This window comes from Akebia trifoliata, chromosome 2, assembly GCF_017979445.1.
Source record: "Akebia trifoliata isolate Shusen 1 chromosome 2, ASM1797944v1, whole genome shotgun sequence".
Lineage (NCBI taxonomy): Eukaryota > Viridiplantae > Streptophyta > Magnoliopsida > Ranunculales > Lardizabalaceae > Akebia > Akebia trifoliata.
In genome coordinates this window covers 17,620,997-17,645,446 of record NC_141376.1, presented here as the reverse complement: position 1 = coordinate 17,645,446, position 24,450 = coordinate 17,620,997, and the positions used below count along the sequence as shown (strand labels likewise).

Genomic DNA, 24,450 nt, shown 5'->3' with positions numbered 1-24,450 from the left:
TTCGTACTACTCTTGGAAGGACCCTGATGAGACATTGTATGCGTCAATTCTGGATAAGAATCGGGTTTTTCAGTTTTTGGCTGGTCTCCGGGATGAGTTTGAGTATGCGAGGGTTCATTTATTGGGAATGGATCCTTTTCCTTCCCTACAGACTGCGTATTCCTATGTATTGGCTGATGAGAGTCGTCGCGCAGCTGTCATACCCCTTTCTTCGGGAGATCACTCTGCTATGCTTGCTCGTCTACCTTCTTCACACTCCCCCAGTGGGTCTCTGCCTACCCGTCAGCGACATAAGTGTGATCATTGTGGAAAATTAGGTCATGTGAAGGCTCGCTGTTATGCACTTCATGGTCGTCCTAACCAGCATCGTCAACAGTCTCAACGGTCTTCAGCTCATGTAGTTTCTCAGCAAATGAATGATTTAGCACCTCCTTCAGCTATTACCTCCTCATCGGATTCAGTTTCTCTGTCCCAAGACGAGCTTGACAAGTTTAGAAAATTCTTCAATCAGATAGAGACTTCATCTCAGCCAGTTTCTACCTTCGCTCACTCAGGTACCTTTGCATCTGCACACAGTGTTTCTACCACTTCCTCACCATGGATCATTGATTCTGGTGCCTCAGATAACATGACCGGTACGTCCTCCCTCTTTAAAACCTATAGTGTTTGTTCTGGTCATCGCAAGGTCCGACTGGCTGATGGTTCTTTGTCTTCCATAGCTGGTCAAGGTCATTTACCCGTTACATCTTCTTTATCCTTAATTAACACACTTCATGTTCCTCAACTTACTACTAACCTTGTATCTGTTAGTAGTCTTACAAAAAATTTGAACTGCAGTGTAACTTTTTATCCCTCTCATTGTGTCTTTCAGGATCTGGAGTCGAAGAGGACGATTGGCACTGGACATGAAGAAAATGGATTGTATCTCTTGGACGTTCCCGGTTCACCTAGCACTCATTCTGCTCTTCAGCTTAGTAGTAGTCGTAGTCAGTCCAATAAGGCTCTTGTAATGCGTTGGCATTTACGTTTAGGCCATATTTCCTTTGGATATTTAAAACACATGTTCCCTACTTTATTTCATAATAACAATTTGTTTGATTTGTCTTGTGAAACTTGTCAATTAGCTAAACATGTGCGTTCTTCTTATCCTATTAGTATGAATACTACTACACCTACTATGTTTGACTTAATTCATTCTGATGTGTGGGGTCCTTCCCCGGTCACATCCACTCTTGGTTTTCGCTATTTTGTTTTGTTTATCGATGACCACAGTCGTACCACTTGGGTTTATCTTATGAAACACAAGAGTGAGGTTTATGGGATCTTCAAGCAATTTCTTGCTATGATTCATACCCAATTTGGTTGTACCATCAAGACCTTCCGTTCTGATCATGGTACTGAGTACACCTATAGTGAAGTCTTGAAACTTTGTTTAGAGTCTGGCATTGAGCATCAAATGTCCAATGTAAAAACCCCTCAGCAGAATGGTCGCTCAGAACGAAAAAATCGCCATATTCTAGAGTTAGCTCGTGCCATTTCTATTGGCATGAATGTGCCTCAATCCTATTGGGCCGATGCAGTTCTTACTGCCGTTTACCTTATTAATCGGACCCCCTCTAGTGTTCTTCAGTTTGCCACACCCCTCTCTAAACTCTCTCCAGATCGTCCTGTGTTTCCACTTCCTCCACGCGTGTTTGGGTGTGTCTGCTTTGTTCAAATTCTTGCCCCAACTCGTACTAAACTTGACCCTAAGGCTGTCAAATGTATCTTTCTGGGTTATTCCTCCACCCAGAAAGGATACCGTTGTTACCATCCTCCTTCTCGACGGCGTTTCATTTCTCGAGATGTTTCCTTTTTTGAGCATACTCCTTACTATAGTGGGTCCGTTGGTATTCAATCTGAGTGGTTTCCTCTAGATTCACCTGATGATTCTTTTCCTTCTTTATTTCCCCTTCCCATGCCTGTTCCTCCCTCTCCACCCCCCGTCAGTTCGTCCTCTCCTCCATTGCAGGTTTACTCTCGACGTCCCCGTGATACTTCCATCACTTCTATGTCCGACCAGCTCGCCTCCTCGCCTCCAGTTCCTCCTCCGTCGGTTCCCTGTGATGATCGTCCTATTGCCACTCGTAAGGGTAAGCGTACTTGTACTTATCCCATTTCAAATTATATCTCTGATTCTGCACTATCACCCTCCTATCGGAGTTTTCTTGCTTCTGTTTCCTCTGTTTCTCTTCCTACTACTGTTGCAGATGCTATTGCTCATCCTGAGTGGCGAGCAGCTATGATTGATGAGTTGACTGCTCTTGACAAGACTCAAACTTGGGAAATTGTTCCTCTTCCGCCTGGAAGGAAAGCTGTGGGTTGTCGTTGGGTCTTCACGCTTAAGCATAATCCGGACGGTTCCATTGCTCGTTATAAGGCTCGTTTGGTGGCCAAAGGTTATGCTCAGACTTATGGGATTGATTATCAGGAAACTTTTGCTCCGGTTGCCAAGATGACCACCATCCGTGTTCTCCTTTCTGTTGCTGCTATCCGCGGCTGGCCTCTCTTTCAGTTAGATGTCAAGAATGCTTTTCTCAACGGTGATCTTCAAGAAGAAGTCTATATGGTCCAACCTCCTGGGTTTCTTTCTTCTGCTTCTCCTGCACATGTTTGTCGTCTTCACCGGTCCCTTTATGGTCTGAAACAGTCTCCTCGTGCTTGGTCTGAGCGCTTCACTAAGGCCATGCATCAGTTTGGTTTCCATCAGAGTTCTGCTGATCATACCTTGTTCTTGCGTCACTCCCAAGGCAAAATTGTTGCTCTGATTGTGTATGTGGATGATATTGTTATTACTGGCGATGATGCCGATGGCCTTACCGAGGTCAAAACTTACTTAGGACGTCAATTTGAGATTAAGGATCTTGGCCATCTTCGCTATTTTCTGGGTATTGAGGTTGCCCGGTCTCAGTCCGGTATATTTATTTCTCAGCGTAAGTATGTTCTTGATTTACTCAGTGCCTCTGGTCAGCTTGGATCTCGTCCAGCTGATACTCCTATTGAGCAGAATCATAGGTTGGCTGATTCTGAGGGGGAGTGTGTATCAGATATTGGCCAATATCAGCGTCTTGTGGGAAAGTTGATCTACTTATCTATGACTCACCCTGACATTGCCTATGCTGTTAGTGTTGTAAGTCAGTTTATGCACTCGCCTCGAACATCTCATCTTGCTGCTGTTTATCGTATTCTTAGATACCTTAAGGGATGTCCTGGTCGAGGTATTTTATTCAACAACCATGGTCATCTTCGCATTGAGGCATGGACAGATGCAGATTATGCTGGTTCAGTGACTGATAGAAGGTCTACTTCTGGGTATTGTACTAAAGTTGGTGGTAACTTGGTAACTTGGCGTAGTAAGAAGCAGGATGTAGTTTCTCGATCGAGTGCTGAGTCAGAATATAGAGCTATGGCACTTGGAGTATGCGAGTTGTTGTGGCTCAAAATCTTACTCGCTGATTTATGTCTTCCTGTGCCGGTCCCCTTCTTACTATATTGCGATAATAAATCAGCTATTAACATAGCTGCAAATCCAGTTCAGCATGATAGAACGAAGCATATAGAAGTTGATCGTCATTTCATTAGAGAAAAGATAGTTTCTGGACAGATTTGTACTCCCTTTGTTCCTACCTCTCAACAACTTGCTGATGTTCTTACTAAAGGAGTTAGTAAAACTTCCTTTGAAGATGTCTTATCCAAGTTGGGCATAGTTGATATCCACGCACCAACTTGAGGGGGAGTGTTAAATAAGTCTAGGGTTATTATAGTCTTTTTCTTATTTATTAATCTTATGTAACTCTTTTATAGCCTAATTAGGGCTAATTAATGATAACTTAATCTTCTCTCTATTATCGAACTTTTATCTAGGGCTTCGTTTGGGTTTGTTTAAGGTGTTTATGAATAATTGGAGAATTGGTGGACAATTTTGAAGCCTAAAATTCAGTTCTAAAAACAAAATGTGAGTAGTGTCGCATGAACAATAACACATGAATAGTGCTCGTGAAAACTGTTTTCTATGAACAGTTTTCCGTGAACAGTGTTTTTTGTGTGAACAGTGTTTTCTACGTAAACAATGTTTTCTTCCAAAAAAAAATCAGCTTCTCGATGAATAGTTTGAAATTTTGCTCGGATTTCAGTTTGGGTTTTGCGATTTTATCCTGATTATTGTTTCATTGGCCTCTCAACCCTAGCCGCATGTCATAAAATATCCCAAGGGATGCTCTATATTTGTTTAAGATTTTTTTTTTATATTTCTGTGCGGATTTTCAGTTTACTCCTGCTCGGATGGAAAATTTGGGGATTTCTGATGGTGTTGGTGCTCAGATCACCTTTGTCAAACTCAACGACACTAATTATCTCCCATGGTCACACTCTGTAAGAGTATTGCTTTGTGCTAAGAAGAAATCAAGGTTCTTGATTGAGGATCCACCTCCTCGGGATGACAAACGGTATGAAGATTGGCAAAGTGATAATTCCCTGGTTATGACATGGTTGTGGAACAATATGGAACCCTTTATTGCCTTCAATGTGATGTATTTGGATACAACAAAACAGATCTGACTAGCCATATAGGAGATGTACTCTCAAGAAAAAAACGTTTCTATGGTATATGATCTATTAGAGGCCATGTTTACTACTAAACAAGAAAATCGATCCTTGAGTGACTATTATAGCTCTCTTTGGGGTATGTGGGAAGAACTTCAACAATATCAGTCTTTGAGTACAAACCTTAAGATCCTGAAAAGGCAACGAGAAGAATTTCAGGTTGCATTATTTCTCTCTAATTTGAATTCAGAGTATGCTTCTTTGAAGTGTCAAATTCTTGCTAGTGAGTCTTTACCAACTGTTGCCAATGCTTTATCTCATCTTCAACATGCTTCTCTTGGGAATGTCTTGTCTACAACTCCTAAAAAGTCATCAGCATGGATTTCTAGTGATTCATCCGACTCTCCTCGTGGTCGTGGTGGTGATTTGAAGTGTATCTATTGTGGCTACACTGGCCACACTGAGCACTTTTGTTGGGATAAATGGGGTAAATCTGTTTGGACTAATCAGGCTCAAAAGGAACCTCATCAAAGTTCCACAGATTCCATTTCTCAGACTACATCTAGCGTTGCGTTTCTTGACCTTACCATAGATATTATGACTACTACAGGTAATGATAAATTTATGGCTGCCAAGTCTCCATTTTGGGTCACCGATTTAGGAGCTAGCACCTGTTGTTGAGATTAGTCCCACATCAGACACAAATTACCTTGTCTTTCGCCTTATAAGATCCTAGGCCTCTCCACTCATTGCCAATTGGTTTTGAGTTGGCCCCCCAAATTTGTCATGGTATCAAAACGGGCCTTTATCTCCTCCAGTCACCCAGTTCGTATTTCCACGTGCTTTGGCCCAATCTAGCCGACATGTGTGGGGGTGTGTTGAATTTAGTCCCACATCGGACACAAATTGGCTTGTTTCTTTCCTTATAAGCACCTAGGCCTCTCCACTAATCGCCAATTGGTTTTGAGTTGGACCCCCAAATTTGTCATGGTATTAGAGCGGGCCTTTCTCTCCTCCATGTTTCCCAGTTCATATCTCCACGTGTTTTGGCCCAGTTCGGCCCACACGTGCAGGGGTGTGTTTTAGTCCCACATTGGACACTCATTGCCTTGTCTCTCTTCTTATAAGTTCCTAGGCCTCTCCACTCATTGTCAATTGGTTGAGTTAGACCCCCAAATTTATCATAAAGAGAGAGACCAAGAGTTTATACACTCAACACTCCCCCTTACCCAATAGGGTGGAAAGATTTGAACCCATGACCTATACAAACCTAGTGCTCTGATACCATGATAAATTTGGGGATCTAACTCAAAACTCATTGGCAATGAGTGAAGAGACCCAAAAGCTTATAAGGAGAGAGACAAGGCAATTTGTGTCCGATGTGCGATTAAACAAAACACGCCCCACACATGTAGGCTGAACTTAGCCAAAACACGTGGAGATATGGACTGGGTGACGTGAAGGAGAAAGATCCGCTTTAATACCATGATAAATTTGGGGGTCCAACTCAAAACCAATTGGCAATGACTGTAAAGGCCCAAGAACTAATAAAGAGAGAGATAAGGCAATTTGTGTCCGATATTGGATTAAACAAAACACGCCCCCGCACGTGTGAGCCGAACTTGGTCAAAACACGTGGAGATATGAATTAGGTGACGTGGAGGAGAGAAAAGCCCACTCTGATACTAAGATAAATTTGGGGGTCCAACTCAAAACCAATTGGCAATGAATGTGGAGGCCTAAGAACTTATAAGGAGAGAGACACATGGCATTTCCACGATCAAATAATATTTCATTCTGGTTGTTGCCACCAAGTCTCTTGCTCCTATTAAGCCCAGCCTTAGTAGAAGTGGGTAGCGGCACTGGGTGGACGGTCTATCCGCCCTTAAGTGGTATTACCAGCCATTCTGGAGGAGCAGTTGATTCAGCAATTTCTAGTCCTCATCTATCTGGTGTTTCATCCATTTTAGGTTCTATCAATTTTATAACAACTATCTCCAACATGCGTGGACCTGGAATGACTATGCATAGATCACCCCTATTTGTGTGGTCCGTTCCAGTGACAGCATTCCCACTTTTATTATCACTTCCGGTACTGGCAGGGGCAATTACCATGTTATTAACCGATCGAAACTTTAATACAACCTTTTTTTGATCCCGTTGGTGATGTGGAGAAGAGAAAAGCCCGCTCTGATACCATGATAAATTGGGTCCAACTCAAAACCAATTGGCAATGAGTGGAGAGGCCCAAGAACTTATTAGGAGAAAGATAAGGAAATAAGTGTCCGATGTGGGACTAAACTCAACACCTACATGACCGGTATATCTCATTTCTTTCCTAATTTCCATTCTCTTAATTTTCACATTGTATTAGATGATGGGTCTACTCGTAATGTAGCTGGGAAAGGTGATGTTTTTTCAAAACTCATCTCTTCCCTTATTTTCTACATTTTTGGTCCCTAATTTTTCTTTTAATCTACTTTCTGTTAGTTAGCTTACAAAATCATTACAATGCTCCATAACCTTCTTCCCTTTTTATATCTTTAAAGATCTCAAAACAAGGAAGATAATTGGTTTGGGGCATGAAAAAGATGGATTATACTATTTAATACGCGATGTGCCTACTTCTGCCTTTAGTGCTTCCGTTTCACTTGTTCAGTGGCACTATCGGTTGGGTCATGTGTCCTTTTCTAATTTACGTCGTGTTATTTCTAAGTTGAGTTCAGTATCAGTTTTAGAATGTGAGGCTTGCCAATTGGGAAAACATCACCGTAATTCTTTTCCTAATTGTACTGAGAGTCGTCAATCAAGTCTTTTTTATGTAATTCATATGGATATTTGGGGTCCGTCAAGAATAAAAAGTTTATCTAGTTTTCATTACTTTTTGGTGTTTGTGGATGATTATTCTCATATGACATGGCTCTACTTATTGAAAGATCGTATTGAATTACCTCGTATTTTGCTTACATTTTACAAAGAAATTTCAGTCCAATTCGGCAAACTTGTGAAAATTATCCATTCTGATAATGCCTTAGAATACATGCAATCTTCTATTCAGTCTTTTTGTTCAGATAATGGCTTTATTCATCAGACCAGTTGTATTAATACTTCTCAACAGAATGGTGGTGTTGGGCGAAAACATCGTCATTTACTTGACGTTGCTCGCACCATTATGTTTCAGATGTATGTACCTAAACCTTATTGGGGTGATGTTGTTCTTACAGTTTGCCATTTTATTAATCGCATGTCATCATCAATTTTAAATGGTCAATCACTTTTCTCTATGGTTTATCCTTAAGTTCATTCTTTTGTTGTTATTCGTAGAGTCTTTGGTTGTATTTGCTTTCTTCATTTATTTGAGTCTGGGTTGAATAAACTTTCCCCAAGATCCATCAAGTGTGTCTTTCTAGGTTACTTTCGTACACAATAAGGGTATATGTGTTTGTAGAAAAACTAAATTTATTGAGAATTCTTGGATGATCATTACAAATGCCCCAATAGTGGTATTTATAGACCAACTATCCTATTACAAGAATAATCTAGAAATTCAAGAATAATCTAGAATAATCAACCAACTATCCTATTGTAGAAGATTACATGAATATTCTAGAAAGTCAAGAGTGATCAAGAATAATCAAGAAGAATATCCTATTTTCCTAATTCTATGAGATCAGATTTTCTGATTCTCCTACACTCCCCCTCAAGTTGGTGCATAGATGTCAATCATGCCCAACTTGCTTATCAGATGTTCAAAATTAGGTCTAGCAAGCCCCTTAGTCAAGATGTCGGTTGTTTGCTGACTAGAAGGCACAAACGGCAAGCAAACAGTTCCAACTTCAATTTTTTCCTTAATGAAATGTCGATCAATCTCAATGTGCTTCGTCCTATCATGCTGGATAAGATTGTGAGCAATACTTATTGCAGCCTTGTTGTCACAGTACAGCTTCAGAGGAAGTTCCACAGTTATCTTGAGTTCTTCGAGGATTCTGTATATCCACAATACCTCACAGATCCCTTGAGCCATTGCTCTAAACTCAGCCTCTACGCTACTTCTGGCAACAACATTTTGCTTCTTGCTTCGTCAGGTAACCAAGTTTCCCCACACAAAGGTGCAATACCCTGAAGTAGATCTCCTGTCATTCACTGAACCTGCCCAATCTGCATCAGTAAGTACCTCAACACTCCTTTGATTTGTCTTTTTGAAAAATAGACATTTTCCAGGAGCAGACTTTAAATATCTCAAAATTCGGTAGACCGCCTCGAGGTATTCTTCATAAGGTGCGTGCATAAATTGACTAACAACACTAACAGAAAAGGCAATATCCGGTCGAGTATGAGATAAATAGATTAATTTTCCAATCAATCTCTGGTATTTACCAGTATCAACAAGAACACTTCCCTTTTCCCAAAGCTTTATATTGGGATCCATGGGAGTCTCAGTCGGTCTGTAACCACTCAACTTGGTTTCCTTCAAAAGATCAAGAATATACTTTCGTTGAGTGACAACGATTCCTTTCCTTGAACGAGCAACTTCCATGCCAAGGAAATATCTTAGCACTCCCAAATCCTTGATCTCGAATTCTAATACAAGGTTCTTCAGTCTCTCTATTTCGATCACATCATCACCTGTGAGAATAATATCATCAACATAAACTATTAGCACAGCAATCTTTCCTTCATGAGAGAACTTGAAAAATAAGGTATGATCAGCTTGTCCTTGAGAATATCCTTGTTTTCTGACAGACTGTGTGAATTTCTAAAACCAAGCCCTTGGAGACTGTTTGAGACCATACAGGGACTTTTTTAGTTTGCATACTCTTGAGCCAAACTTCTCCTCAAAGCCCGGCGGACTATCCATGTACACTTCTTTCTCCAAGTCACCATTAAGGAAGGCATTCTTCACATTTAGTTGTTGCAAAGGCCAATTCAAATTAGCAGCAATAGATAAAAGTACTCTCACCGTGTTTAATTTTGCAACAGGAGTAAAAGTCTCAGAATAATCAATGCCATATGTCTGGGTGAATCCCTTTGCCACCAACCTAGCCTTGTATCTTTCCACTGAACCATCAGAGTTGTACTTAACAGTGAAGACCCATTTACAACCCACAGTGGTCTTCCCAGCTGGCAATGCCTCAACACTCCAAGTATTGTTCTTTTCAAGAGCTCTCATCTCTTCAAGTACTGCTTCCTTCCACTTTGGAACCTTTAGAGTCTCCTGTACACTGTTAGAAATTTCTACATTGGACAATTGAGAGGTAAAAGCAGCAAAAGATGAAAACAATTTTGAGTATGACACAAATTTAGATAGTGGATGACTAATATAGGATCTAACCCCTTTACGAAGAGCTATAGGAATGTCTAAATCAGAAGACTTAGACTGACTGTTGGGAAGAGAAAGAGAATTACCTGTAACAGACTAAGATTGTTGATTCGTCCTTGGTTCAGAATCATGGTTGTGTTGTAGAGTCCATTCGTCTTTCATTTTCTTATGATTCTTCTTCAAGTAAACAATCCCTTTCCAAGTTCGGTCACCTTCCTTGGATCTATTATCATGTTGTGACATTATAGTAGGCTGTTCCTTATTTTCGATTTCCAAAAATTGTTGTTCAAAATTCTGATTTTTAGATTGTTTTTCAAATGTAAGCCTAGACTAAGGGGAAACATCACTCATAGTAGGAAGAGTTTCAAGGAACGAATCTTGGCCATTTACTGTAGGTGCAGAGATACTAGACTCAGACTCTTGCGAGAGAAACACATCATTTGAGAGAAAAACATCGGCCGAGTTAAATGAATCTTCCTTAAAAATCTCCCCTTGAAGATGAATATCCTTAAAATATGGTTGTTTTTCAAAAAATGTAACATCCATTGTGACAAAACATTTTTTCGATATCGGGTCAAAACATTTATAGCCTTTCTGAGTTGGGGAGTAAACAATGAAGACACATTTTATAGCTTTGGGCTCAAGTTTTCCAATTTTTCGATGTTCATGAACAAAAATCGTACAACCAAATATTTTTAGAGGTAGATCAGTAGAAAGTCTAGCAGTTGGAAAATAATTTGTGAAAACTTGGAAAGGAGTTCGAAATTGTAAAACTTTGGAGGGCATTCTGTTTATTAAGTACGCAGCAGTTAAAATAGCCTCTCCCCACAGATACTTGGGAACTTTAGTTGTAAAAAGTAACGCGCGAGCCACCTCCAAAACAGATGTTTATTTTTTCTTTCTGCAACACCATTCTGTTGGGGTGTTTCGATGCAAGAACTGTATGAATTATTCCTTTTTCAAGAAAAAAATTTTCCAAGGTCATGTTAAAATACTTTCCCATTATCACTCTTGAAAACTTTTATGTTAGTTTGAAATTGAGTCTGCACCATATTGTAAAAAATTTTAAAAACGCATTCGGCCTCTGATTTTTCTTTCAATAAATACACCCAGCAGAGTCGAGTATGATCATCCGTAAATGTGATGAACCATCTCTTGTTAGAAGGTGTACTTATCTTATTAGGACCCCAAACATCATTGTGAATAATAGTGAAAGGTTTTGATGATTTATATGGTTGTGAAGGAAAAGATGTACGGTGGTGTTTTGCAAATTCACATATTTCACAATGAAACATAGATGGATCTTTATTGCCAAACAACTTAGGAAACAAATGTTTTAAATATTTGAAACTTGGATGACCTAATCTTAAATGCCATAACATAATATTATTATTGGAAAAAGAAATAAATTCAAAGCAGGAACTTATTTGTTGAGATTGTCGCCTCGATTCAGATCCATCATCAAAGGAAGTAAAGTCCTCCACTCTGTTTAGCACTGCCAATCATCCTCCCCAAGGTCAAATCCTGAAACACACAATGAGTTGGAAAAAAATTAGTTTGACAGTTTTGATCACGGGCTAACTTACTGACAGACAAAAGATTACATGAAAGTTTGGGAACGTGAAGAACATCGTGAAGAGTGAGTGATGGAGATACTATAATAGAACATTTTCCTGCAATGGCTGAAAGAGAGCCATCTGCAATCTTAATTTTTTGATTACCTGCACAAGGATTATACGAAGAAAAAAGATTTGACAACCCTGTCATATGATCGGTTGCACCTGAATCGATGATCCAAGAACGATCAGGGTTGATACCAATGAGAGCTGTTTTCAGGTAATTACCTTTTTGAGCCAAAGAATAAGAAGGATTTTTCTGAGACTCGAGAAACTTGTACAGTTGGTCTATCTGCTCTATGGTGAAAGGAAACGAACTTGAAGAAGACTGCTGCTCTTGATCCGAGACACTAGCCTGAAGTGCATGCCCCTCTCCACCAAACTTCTTCTTCCAGTTTTGAGACTTGCCATGAATTTTCTAGCAGGTTTCCTGTGTGTGCCACGGACGTTTGCAGTGATCGCACCACGGCCGTTCAGAACGCTTACCATCCTTCTTCACCTCCTCCTGAAAACCCCGAATTACAAGGGCAAAACTTTCTACTTCCGAGTTAGTAGTACTAGGAACCGATTTGTTGTTAAGCATCACACTCTGCCATGTTTCTTCTTTCCGAACATCTGAGAATGCCTCACGAATTGTTGGCAGAGGAGTTTTCCCTAAAATTCGGTCCCGCACCTCGTCTAACTCTTTGTTAAGTCCTGCCAAGAACATAAATACACGATCATTTTCCTGTCGTTTCATGAATCGAACACTATCATTCGCACACTCCCAGACATCATCATGACAGAGGTCTAACTCCTGCCACAATGTCATCAACTCGTTGTAGTAGGAGGTTACATCTCGGTCACCCTGTTTTGCATGCCAAAGTTTGGATTTTAAACCAAAAATCTGCGAAGAATTTTCTAGATCTGAATACGTATCCCTGACTGCTTCCCAAACATCTTTGGCCGTCGGCAGGAACATGAAGGGCTTGCCAATTGCGGGTTCCATTGAGTTCACCAACCACGCAATAATCAAAGAATTTTATGATTTTCAGGTCTTGAGAGTCGAATCTACATCTGCAGGTTTTGTCACTTCTCCTGTCAGATATCCAAGCTTCCCCTTGCCTTCTAAAATCAAACGAACGATTTGCGACCATTCCGTGTAGTTTTTTTCATTTAGACTGTGGATATTCAATTGGAACGAATTTATGGACCCTTTCGAACCACTGAACGAGATGGAGGAGTTCAGGTTCGAACTTGCGGTGCTTTCCCATGACGCCGTTGAGTCCTTGTTGATCGCACCAGTTAAAGCCGTCTTCCACAGATTTTTGCTCACCATAGGTAATCCCTAGATCAGAACCTAGTGCTCTGATACCATATAGAAAAAATGAAGTTATTGAGAATTCTTGGATGATCATTACAAATGCCCCAATAGTGGTATTTATAGACCAACTATCCTATTACAAGAATAATCTAGAAATTCAATAATAATCTAGAATAATCAACCAACTATCCTATTGTAGAAGATTACAGGAATATTCTAGAAAGTCAAGAGTGATCAAGAATAATCAAGAAGAATATCCTATTTTCCTGATTCTATGAGATCAGATTTCCGGATTCTCCTACAGTGTTATTGTCATGTCACTAAACAATACTATGTAAGTGTTTATGTGATAGTCGTCTTAAAGGCTATATCTTATTTTTCTTATGTCGGTACCTCGTTTGATTTGGATCTTATGTCTTCTCATCAGGGGAGTTGTGTTTTACAGTTTCCTCATTTCCTATCCTTCTAATTCTTCCTGCAGGTGATCATTCCAATGTGCCTCTTAAAGTATATCAACGCACTCGTTTTTTAGCACATTCATCTTCTCTACTAACCCAAATCCATCATTAGCTTCACTTGAGATTCCTCCACATCCACCAGCCTCTACTTCTACCTCTAGTGATCTTCCTATTGCTTTACGAAAATGTATTAGATCTTCCACTAAGCACCCAATTGTTGATTTTGTGTCTTTTCATCAGATGTCACCTTCATTTCGTCAATTTGCACTTTCCTTGTCTGTTATTTTTGTTCCTACTTCCTATACGCAGGCATTATCCTCTTCTAGGTGGAAACTAGCAATGGATGAGGAAATTGCATCACTTCATCATAATCATACTTGGGATCTATCTCCGCTTCCACCAAGCAGGCTGTGGGGTGTAAATAGTTGTATATAATCAAGTATCTTCCCGATGGATTTGTTAAGAAGTTGAAGGCTTGTCTAGTAGCCAAGGCTTACATGCAGACTTATGGGGTTCTCTCCAGTGGCTCACCTGAACTTTGTTAGAGTTCTTATTTCTATTGCAGTGTATTATGCTTGGCCTCTACATTAGTTGGATATTAAAAATGTCTTTTTACATGGAGACTTGCAGGAGGAGGTATATATGGAGCACCCACTTGGATATGTTGCCTTTGATAAGATTGGACTAGTATGTCGCCTACGGAAGGCAATCTATGGGCTTAAACAATTGTCTAGAGCTTGGTTTGATAAATTTAGCTTAGTTGTTCTCGCCTATTGATTTGCTAAGTCTACTTTTGATCATTTTGTGTTTGTGAGACACTCTTTTGGTAGAATTATTGTGTTAATAGTTTATGCGGACGATATCGTCATCACTACAAGTGATTCTAATGATATCTTAGATTTGAAGATTAATCTATCCAAACAGTTTCACACTAAAGGCTTTGGTCTTTTTCGTTATTTCTTGGGCATTGAAGTAACTCGGTGCAAAGAAGGTATTAGTTTGTCTCAGAGGAAGTATGTTCTAGATTTATTATCTGAGACTGGTACTTTGGGTTTTAAGTTAGTTGATACTCATATGGATCTCACTACTAAGCTTGATGTTGAACATGGGGAGATTTATCATGATGCAGTATGTTACCGTGGGTTAGTTGGAAAAAATCTACCTGACTGTCACTCGCCCAGTTATTACCTTTGTTGTGGGAGTAGTTAGCCAATTTATGCATGTTCCGTGACAAACTCATTGGGATGTTGTGTTTAGGATACTGAGGTATCTGAAGGGCTCACTAGGCAAATAATTATTGTATAGACTTTCACCCCTTATATCCATTACTGGCTTCTCAAATGCTGATTGGGCAGGGAGCCGGACTAATCATAGATCTACTTCTTGGTATTGTACCTTCATGGGAGGCAATTTTGTTACTTGATGTAGTAAAAAACAAGCTGTAGCCCGTTCTAGTGCTGAAACAGAATATAGAGCGATAGCACATACTATATGTGAGATGCTTTGGGTTCAAATTCTTCTAAAGGAAATGGGGATTGAAGTTCTTACTTCTATGCCTATGTATTGTGATAATTAGGTTGTTAGTTATATAGCTAGTAATCCAGTATTCCACGAGAGAACCATGCACATTGAGGTTAATTGCAACTTTATTCGTGATATAGTGATGGGTAAGAATATATCTATTCCCTATATCAAGTCAGAAAATCAGTTGGGAGATGTTTTCACAAAACCATTGTCTAGGAGTCCCTTTCTTACTTTTTGTACCAAGCTGGGCATGTCAGATTTGTGGGCTCCAACTTGAGGGGGAGTGTTAAGAGTTCTTATTTAATGTCATGTGGGCCAAATACTTAAGGCCACACAACCAACCACATGTTTTTAATATAAAAGAGAAGCTAAACCCTATTGGGAGTAACCTACACATTCTCCTCTTTATGTTCCTCTTTCTCTCCTTAACCCTAATCTTTTAACACACTTTATTCATTCGGATGTTTTGGGACCTTACCTAGTTTCCTCTCTATTTGGCTTTCATTTTTTTGCGACTTTTCTTAATTATTACAGTGGGTACACTTCGGTATATCTTATGCAGACCAAAGATGTACTATTTTCCAACTTTAAGACTTTTTATAGAATGTTGTGTACCCAGTGTTAAACAAAAGTTAAAATTCTTTTCTCAAATAATGGGGGAGAACATGTAGATGATGGTATGTAGTCATATTATATTGAGCATGGAATTGTTCATTAAATTTCCGATACTGCTACTCAACAAAATGGAAAGGCTCAGTGAAAAAATTCATCACCTTCTTGAGGTTGATGATCTACGGTCATATTTCTTGTGCATGGGATTGTACATTAACTTTTCAATACTGCTACTCAACAAAATGGGAAGGCTGAGTGAAAAAATCATCACCTTCTTGAGGTTGAGCTTGCACTCCGCTTTGAAATACATGTTCTTAAAATATTTGGGTCTTGGTATGTCTTGCTTGCATTCTATCTTATCAATCATATGCACTCTTGTGTCCTTGGATTCCTGTCATCCTTGTTCCTTATGAGTCTTGATCATCCTACTTTTTGTGGTGCCACTTAAAGTCTTTGGGTGTATATGTTATGTACATATTCATCGTCCCCATTAGGACAAGTTAGATCTGACAGCTTTGAAATGCATTTTTTAGGGTTTCCTCTAACTCAAAAAGGATACAAATGTCATCATCCTGTGACTCGTTGTTATTTGTCGATAGTTGGATCCGTTCAGTTCTTTGGTGTTCAACCCTCTCTTAAGGGGAACATCATGAAAGCAGTGAAAAGAGTTCCATTCCCTAACCTATGCCAGTCCCTATCTCTCCTATTATTGACATGGACACTTCTACTAATGAGGTGAAAATATACAAGAGAAGGAAGGAAATGCAAATCATTGATCCAACACCACTCTATCTTCCCTCAGATTCTGATCGCAATAGTATGCCTTTGAATCCAAATCAGGATATTCCTCCAATTTCCCTAAATATTGATTCTCCTGTTGATTTTAGTATTTCTGTTGATATGAATTTGCTCATTGGTCTTCGTAAGGGTGTTTGTACATGTGCATAACACGTTATATCTAATTTTGTCTTTTGATGATACATTGTTTCCGTCCTATCAGAACTTTGTTACTGCCTTATCCTATGTTTCCTTATCGTCCAATGTTGTAGATGCTCTTACTCATCCACTGTGGAAAGAAGGTATGATGGAGGAAATTGGAGCATTTGAAAAAATGGATCACAAGAACTTGTGAGCAAGAGGAAAAAGATCTGTGGGTTTGTAAGTGGGTCTTTGCAGTAAAACACAAGGTTGATGGTTCTATTGACAGGTACAAGGCAACGCCAGTGGATAAGGGGTTCACTCAAACCTACGGAATAGATTACCGTGATACTTCTGCACCTGTAGCCAAGATGAACTCAGTAAGAGTGCTCCGTTCCTTGGTTGCAAATATGTTATGGTCTTTACGTCCAACTACATCAGTTGGAGGTAAAGATTGCTTTTCTAGATGGGGATTTGACAGAAGAGGTAGATAGGATTTTGCTACTTGGATTGAAACTTGTAGGAAATCAAGATTGTGTGTGCAAGTTGAAAAAAGGTATATGGGCTTAAGCCTTAAGCAGTCTTTGCATGCATGGTTTGAGAGATCTAGCAGAGCAGTCAGATGGTTTGGATACACACAGAGTCAGGCAGATTAAACATTATTTGGGCGGTGTAAACAAGATAGTATCACTGCATTGATTGTATATGTAAATGATATTCATCTGAGATTAGACAACTGAAGACATTCCTAGTTTCTAAATTTGAGACAGTAATTTGGTTCTCTAAAGAATTTTTTGGGGATAGAGGTCATCCAATCCCCGAAGGGAATTTCATTTCTCAAAGAAAATATGTTCTGAACTTGTTGAGTGAGACTGGCCATCTGGGTGCTAGATCTGTAGGGACTTTGGTAGATTAGAACCATCATCTGAAAACTCAGAAAGAGATCCTCTCCCTGACACAGAGATGTTTAAGCGATTAATAGGTAAATTGGTCTACTTATCCCACCCACATCCTTACATTATGTATGTGATCAACGTCCTTAGTCAATTTATGTATTCCCCACTGATACCTCAGCTTGAGGCTAAAAGGGTATTGAGATTCCTCAAGGGCTCCCTTGGTTGCGATATATTATATGGTAGATATGGTCACGTCAGAGTTGAGACCAGCAGTGATGCAGATTAGGCTGGATCATTCACTGACCAACACTCAACTTCTGGTTATTTATGTTTGTGGTAGGTAATCTCAGTTCTTGCTTTGTCGAGAAACAATCCATAGTGGTTAAATGTAGTGCTGAGGTTGAGTTTCGTGCTATGGCACATGGTATATGTGGACTCTGGTTTAAGACTATTCTTGGACAGTTAGGTATTACAGTTTAGATACCGATGAGTCTTTATTGTGGCAATTAAGCCGCCATCAGCATTGCCCATAATCAAGTTCAGCATGACAGGAGCAAACATATTAAGGTGGATCAACACTTCATCAAAGAGAAGCTACATCAAGGAATGATTTGTACTCCTTATGTTAGTTCCAAGAGCAAGTTGTAAGATGTTATGACTAAAGGAATTAATAAAGGGCGCGTATTGATAGCCAAGCTGGGCATGATAGATATCTTCGTATCAACTTGAGGGGGAGTGCTGGAATTAATATCCGATTGATCTGATATTAATTCCGATCGATCAAGATTGGTCGATCGCCCGACTATGTAACACTAATCGATCGGTCCTTATTTTCTTAGTCGAATTTTTTATTCATTTTGGTTATCTTTGGTCCTTTTGTGGTCACGTAAGTTGTAATTAGGATTTTCAATCCACTCAATATAAATATTATGTTATAGGAGGTGGAACCAGCTAAGTTCATCTCCTTTTCCATCTTCTTTTACTAAATCTTCTTCTCTTCTCTTCTCTATATCATAATTTACTGGTTACAACTTAAGAATCAATACTTGGTTGAATTTTTCTACTGTTTAGTTTTGAGATCAATGTCCATTGGTTTATGACGAGGGTATTCTGTAACGCTATGAAACTTCAAACCATGCAGAAATCAGCTATGATCTTCTTTCGGGTTATCATCTTATCTACCATTGGGATCTTATCTAAGGATGCAGTTAAAACAGAAAATGGTTATTTTGGAGGGAATTCTAGAACCTCAAACTAAGGGAGTGTGATAAACAGAATCAGAAGAATCAAAGCCACGTAAAAAGACTTCACCGAGAAGCAATTGTCTTGATTAATGCCCAGAATCTTCTATAGTTGGTGAGGGGGTGTCGGATCCAGAGCAGCTAATGAGAAAGGCTTAAAAAGTGATGTCCCAATCGTTCAAGTTTCTCTTGAAGTCAAGATTCAAATATAGGTCCTCGCCCCTATATTACAAAATCCTGCAGGGCACTTTTTTCTGTAAGAGCTTGAAGTGCTGGGGAGGCTTCTCTGAGGCAAGGATTCAACTCATATTTGGTCGCAATGGTCCTCTTCCAATTTCTCAATGAGTCCTTGTTGAATCTCCACGACATCATCATCATCAACCATTTCTCAATAAGTGCAAAACTTATGATTTTGAGGTTCTTAACTCCCCATCCTCCCCGATTTTGGGGAATGCGGATGCTTTTCCAGTTCACCAAATGTGAAAGCATCATGCCCATGTCATTAAAAAATCTCTGATAAAGGCTTCACTTTTCTTGAAGCCAACACCTGTTTGTCTCCATGTATTTCACCTATGAAGGATAGCTAATAGCATGACATGTGATAAATAATCATCATCAAAGCCTTATCCCAAAAGGTTTGGGTTGGCTGAACAAATGTTCTTCCTCCATTAAATTCTGTCTAAAGTCATTTCTTCTTTTATTTCAGTTATGTTCTTACATTTGACAAATTATAATTTTTCTAAAATAGTTGATTATAAATGAAAAAAAATTAAACCAATAATTGGTTTGTGTTTGACATCTGTGTATGAGTGTCAAAAATGGTCAATCATAAACAGGGTCCATCCTTATTAGACTAAAAAAGGACAACTAGGTGTAGTTATACCCTAGCAAATACGCTTGAGATGCTACGCTCTGCAATAATTTCTGAGACAGTTGTTCTGTTATCGAATGAATCAAAAGTGTTACATAATATGTTATTTTAATTTTATTATATTTTTCAGGATCAGGAAAAGATAAAGAGAAAAAAGCTGTCTTCTACACCAAGGACAGAGGATATTGTTCGTGGAGAAGCTAATTCGACTGCTCATCCACGATACGTGTCAGAGAGGATGGTTATGGAGAATAGCCAAGTTTTAACTTCACCCAACAGGACGACTTCCAGTCTGACAGTCGTCAATCACCCCCTTGTGTCATTGGGAAGGATGTCCAAGTCATCCACTTCTTGCCTAGATAGGCCAAAACAAGACAAGGTGAAGGGAAATTCAAGTGCCTTCCTCGAAGAGGCAAGGAAAGCAATGGACGGCACACTCTTGAAGAAAAAAGCGAAGAGAAAGTCAGAAACAGATTTTGGTAATATACATTTCTATTCAGAGAAGTCATTCCAACAGGGAAAGGAAAGAAATAAAGCCCCAAAAGCAGGCCTCGAGTCATCACCCCAATAAATCAAGCCTTCGGTTTGCACATCTTCAGGGCCGTGATTGACCCAGGTGACAGGACATAGGTCAGTTATAATATAACAGCTGTTGGTTCATAATTATGTGATGTTAATAATGCAGGTTGCTCCTACGTAGAGGCAACGGATGTAGTGGTTCAGTTGATTTTGGATTTTTGGCTAGCATGGTAGTGTAGAGAGGAAGGGGTTTGATCCTTCTTCTCTCAACCCCGATCGTGTTTATGTTTATCATCACAGGCGTTTGGAAACTTGTCTTTAGTAGTGTTTCGTGTCGCATTATCATGATGATTAAGGTAGATTATTTGCACGGGACTACAACTGTAGGATAAATTGTTTTGCAGCCTTGCAACCTGAGATGTCCCCTTTTGAACAAGTCATGGAAAAAGTAAGAGACTTCTTACTACTAGGAATAATCTAAAGATAATGTCTACATATTTTCTAAAGGGAGTCTAGTCTTCTAAATTTTGGGAGTGTAGATATTTTAGGAAGGTTCTAGAGGATGTTGGGTATAGTAGAGTTTCTTAGATAAGTGTTGTAATCACCTCCCCGAGTCTATAAATGAGGAATTTCTCATTTTAAACAAGCTAGAATAGTGGATAAAACTTTTAAGTTAAACACAACTATGGAGTGAGCATTCTTTTTTCTTTTTCTTTTTTTTGATGGTTAAGTTGGACTTGAACCACGACCTCAAAGTTGGTTTGCAACGTGTCAAACCAACTGAGCTATAGGTCTGAACCCTGTTGTGAGCATTCTCGAGTGTGTGTGCATGTCTTAGTGAGTTGTTATTATTTCTAGGGCACTTGAGGTGAGGCCGACTTGAGGTAGATTACAGGGATTGGCTTTAGTGCTGTAGAGACACTAGGCAACAGGGGTTAGATCAGTGACGCAAGGCTGCAACTCATTTGCAGATATAAATGGGCTTCCCCTATTTGTGTCTGTTTTCTTGGAGACGTCATCAATGCGTTCATCAAGGTTTAAAACCTTGTTTTGAGATGATGTTTCGGTTGAGAGAATTCTAAGGAGGAGGAGGAGGAGGAAAGAGGGGGAGGGGGAGGGGGAGGGGGAGGTGTTGGTTCGGGATTGTAGAACCTGATTCTCTATTTTGATTATGGATTGTCAAAATCATATAATTAAAACTAATTTTCAGAATCCAAAATTTCATTTGGCGAACATTATTTATGAAAATAGATTTTGTGGAATTTTTTTAATACTAAATTACACATCTTGATATAGAAAATGAGAGTAGATCTAAATGTCCCGAAGAATCAAAACAATGGATATTTTAAAGAAAAAAATCAAAGATTTTTGGAAAGAGATTGAAAAAGAGGGCATTTAGGTCATTTTATATTAGTTTTCACGTAACTTGTACATTAAGGAGCTGGCTTAGCTCACCTAAAAAAAAATTATGATGATTTTTTATTTATAGAAAAGACTTTAGACATCAATTTTTAAATGATGTCTATAGGGGAAAAAAGTGATGTCTATTCTTTAGATGAAAAATGCACATAAAAGGCATTTTTTAGACACCGGTTTTTTCAAAATCATTGTTTAAAGATCAAACATAAATCAATGTCAAAAGTCTTGCACTTTTTGACACTATACCTCCACCTCAGAAAAATGCATTTTGGATGTCTCGTTTTTCAAAAAATTTTGTTTATGTTAAAAAAGTGATGTTGAAAGTCTTTTTTAATAGTAGTTTGTTATTATAACTAATATTGTTATTAATTATAAAAAAAATTTAATTATATTTGTACTCATATTTTTTACTATTGTTATTGTTATTGTTATTATTATTATGATTGTTGTTGTCGTTATTATTAATTAATATTTAATTATATTTGTATTAATTTATTAATATTGTAATTATTGCTTGATGTATTTCAAGATTGTTCCAAGTGAATAGTGTGTGAGAATCAAGGGAAATGATCTGAGATTGTTTCTGATTTTCCATGATTTTGATTCGTGATTAAGAAAAAATCAGGTTGATAATCAGAACCAAACGATGCATTGGATTCTAGAATCCGATTAAGAGCCATAAACATATTCTAGAGTCCGAACAAAACACCCCTTAAATTTTCTCAATCAAAACATTCTGTGACAATACAAAATATTCAATATTTTAGTATGATAATGGTTTAAATCCGAGTGTTCCGACGAGATGAAACGGATTGAAATGGAACAATACTTCGAACATGTCATTCCCTTGGTAAGTCATACAGATTGAACAAGGGTTCTCACTGTAGTGAAGGTTTTATTATTATTACAGGGTGGTGATGATGGTGATCTCCCTCTCTCTCTCTCTATTTGTTTCATTGATGTTTGATCAATCAGCAAAATGAATACCTTTTCTTTATTTTTACAAGCCTGAAGCCACCAAACACTGCTAGACATCTCAAAGAAAATATGTTCTACTGCTTTTTTGTGTTATGTAACAATGACAGGATTTCATAGTATAAGGTATTTGAAATTCTTAAAACTACCCTTTTTTCATTTTCTTCACATAGTTAGGTTTTTTAACGGCGATTGCGATCATTTTCAACAATCTTTGATCATGAGAAAAGGGGACCATTTAGAAAGGAAAAGCTTACTAAATGTCCTGATAAGCAACAATCAAAAACTTAGGCACTATTTAGCAAGAAAACTAAGTAATTTTCCTTTTTTTTTTTCTTTTAGTTATGTCTCTGTAATTTAAATGTTTTAATTTATTTCTAGATAACACTATAGAAAATCTTTTCAACATTTATTTCTAGATAACCATTCGTTATATTCATGGAGATAAGATCTGCTGTAATTTGTTGGATGTGGTAGAGCTTATAACCGTGGTTTTTAAACTCTGTATTTCATCTCGTCTCGTTCAGTTCCGATACGTTTGAGACATCTCGTGAGACAAATCAATAAATTGAATTGTGTCTCGTAAATCTCGGTCAAAAAATGACTTTGTGAGTTGGTCTCATTCAACTCTGATACCGAGTTAACTCAAGCGATACGTCTCGGTCTCAGACGAGTTTGAAAACTATGCTCATAACACCCCTACTTATTCCATACTATGAAATCCTGTCATTGTTGCATAACACAGAAAAACAACAGAGATATCTGAGATCATGTTTTCCAACTGTGCAAGGTAGCCATGGAACTAATGTGTCATTCTTAAACCAGCCCTAAAGAGGCTGGCTCTCCCTAAACCAGCCCAATACCCCTATCGGGCCCAATCTTACTAAGCCCTAGCCCAGCCCTAACGGGCTGTGGCTTGATTCGGGCCTAATAAAATGTCTAGAATTCATTTTTTTAATGAAAAACAATAATTTATTTTTGTTTTTGAAGATTACCCCATTGAATTTTTCAATTAATATCTTATTAACATATAATTGTAGTAAGATATGAGATCTAAATTCTAACTATACAACATATTTTATCTTTGTTAGAAAAATATTTACCGAATTAATATTTTATGAATGTTTCTAAAATATATACTAGTGGGCTAGTGCCGGACCACGTTGGACATTATTAAGCCCTAGCCCAACCCGGATTTGACGGGCTGAATTGACACCCCTAATTTTAGGGATGTGCAATTGCAATTTTCTGGGTTTTTATAAAATAGAAAAAATTAGTTTTAAAAAAAATAAAAGATGATTTTGAAGATAACATGGATATTTTAGTCATTTTCAAAATAAACCAACATGAGTTCAGGGATGTGCAATTGCAATTTTCTGGGTTTTTGAAAAATGAAAAAATTAACTTCAAAAATAAATAAGAGTGATTTGCCTGGCAGACAACTGTCGCATTTTTATTTAAAAAAACTCCCTTGGAGTTCTAACAACTCGAACGGAACCTTGCTTTATGAAGTTTGTTACCTACCGAACCTAAACCTTGGAGTGGGGATCCATGTCATAAAATTCAAATTGATGAGTTTAATTTGTTGCTTATCATATCTTGGAGTGATCCTAACCGAATCAATTTGTGGCATCCAAAAACATAATGTGATGCCTTAGGGTTATAAAGGAAAAAAATTCTTAGAATTTTGAAAAAAGTTATAGAAAAAAAAATGATTTTCACCATTGAATTTTGGTTTTAAATTTTGGGAGCTCGATTGCCATCCATTTTCAATACCTTTGATAAAGCTCAAAAAGCATTTTTTTTTTTCTTTAGATTCTGAGTTTTTCCGTAAAATCTAGAAGGTTGTGGTGTTGGATTGCCAATTCGATAATCCATGTGGGTCCAACCTTAGTAAGATTTAAAATTTTATTATGTCAGTCATGCTATCCTGATTCAGTATAGTTTGTTCAATAAAAAAATTGATAAAGTAAAAGAGTTTTTGTAATAAAACTGCAACAGATAAGTTTGCCTAATAAATCTCTCTATAAAAATAAAAAAATAAAAAGATGATTTTGACGATTAGATGGATGACTTTGACAATTGGATGGATGTTTTTGTAATTTTCAAAACAAGCCAACGTGAATTCAAGGACATGCAATTGTAATTTATTAGGTTAAAGCTTAATTTATTTTTTTTTTTCTTCAACTTTAAATTT

At 38.2% G+C, this 24,450-nt stretch overlaps 1 protein-coding gene across 6 annotated transcripts in view; it reads left to right on the top strand.

Annotated features, from left to right (window-relative positions):
• The window catches only part of LOC147409838 (ubinuclein-1-like), a 77,313-nt gene extending 57,109 nt beyond the window's left edge, over positions 1–20,204 (top strand). For 5 of the 6 annotated variants that reach the window (XM_086431908.1, XM_086431911.1, XM_086431907.1 and 2 more), the window contains one exon: positions 19,471–20,204. In XM_086431908.1, coding sequence (XP_086288034.1) covers positions 19,471–19,911 — 441 coding nt within the window. In that variant the 3' untranslated portion in view covers positions 19,912–20,204. Of the gene's footprint in view, positions 1–18,369; positions 19,411–19,470 lie in introns of those variants that run through there. The other variant, XM_086431912.1, reaches the window with a different exon arrangement.
• Positions 20,205–24,450: the final 4,246 nt, after the last annotated feature.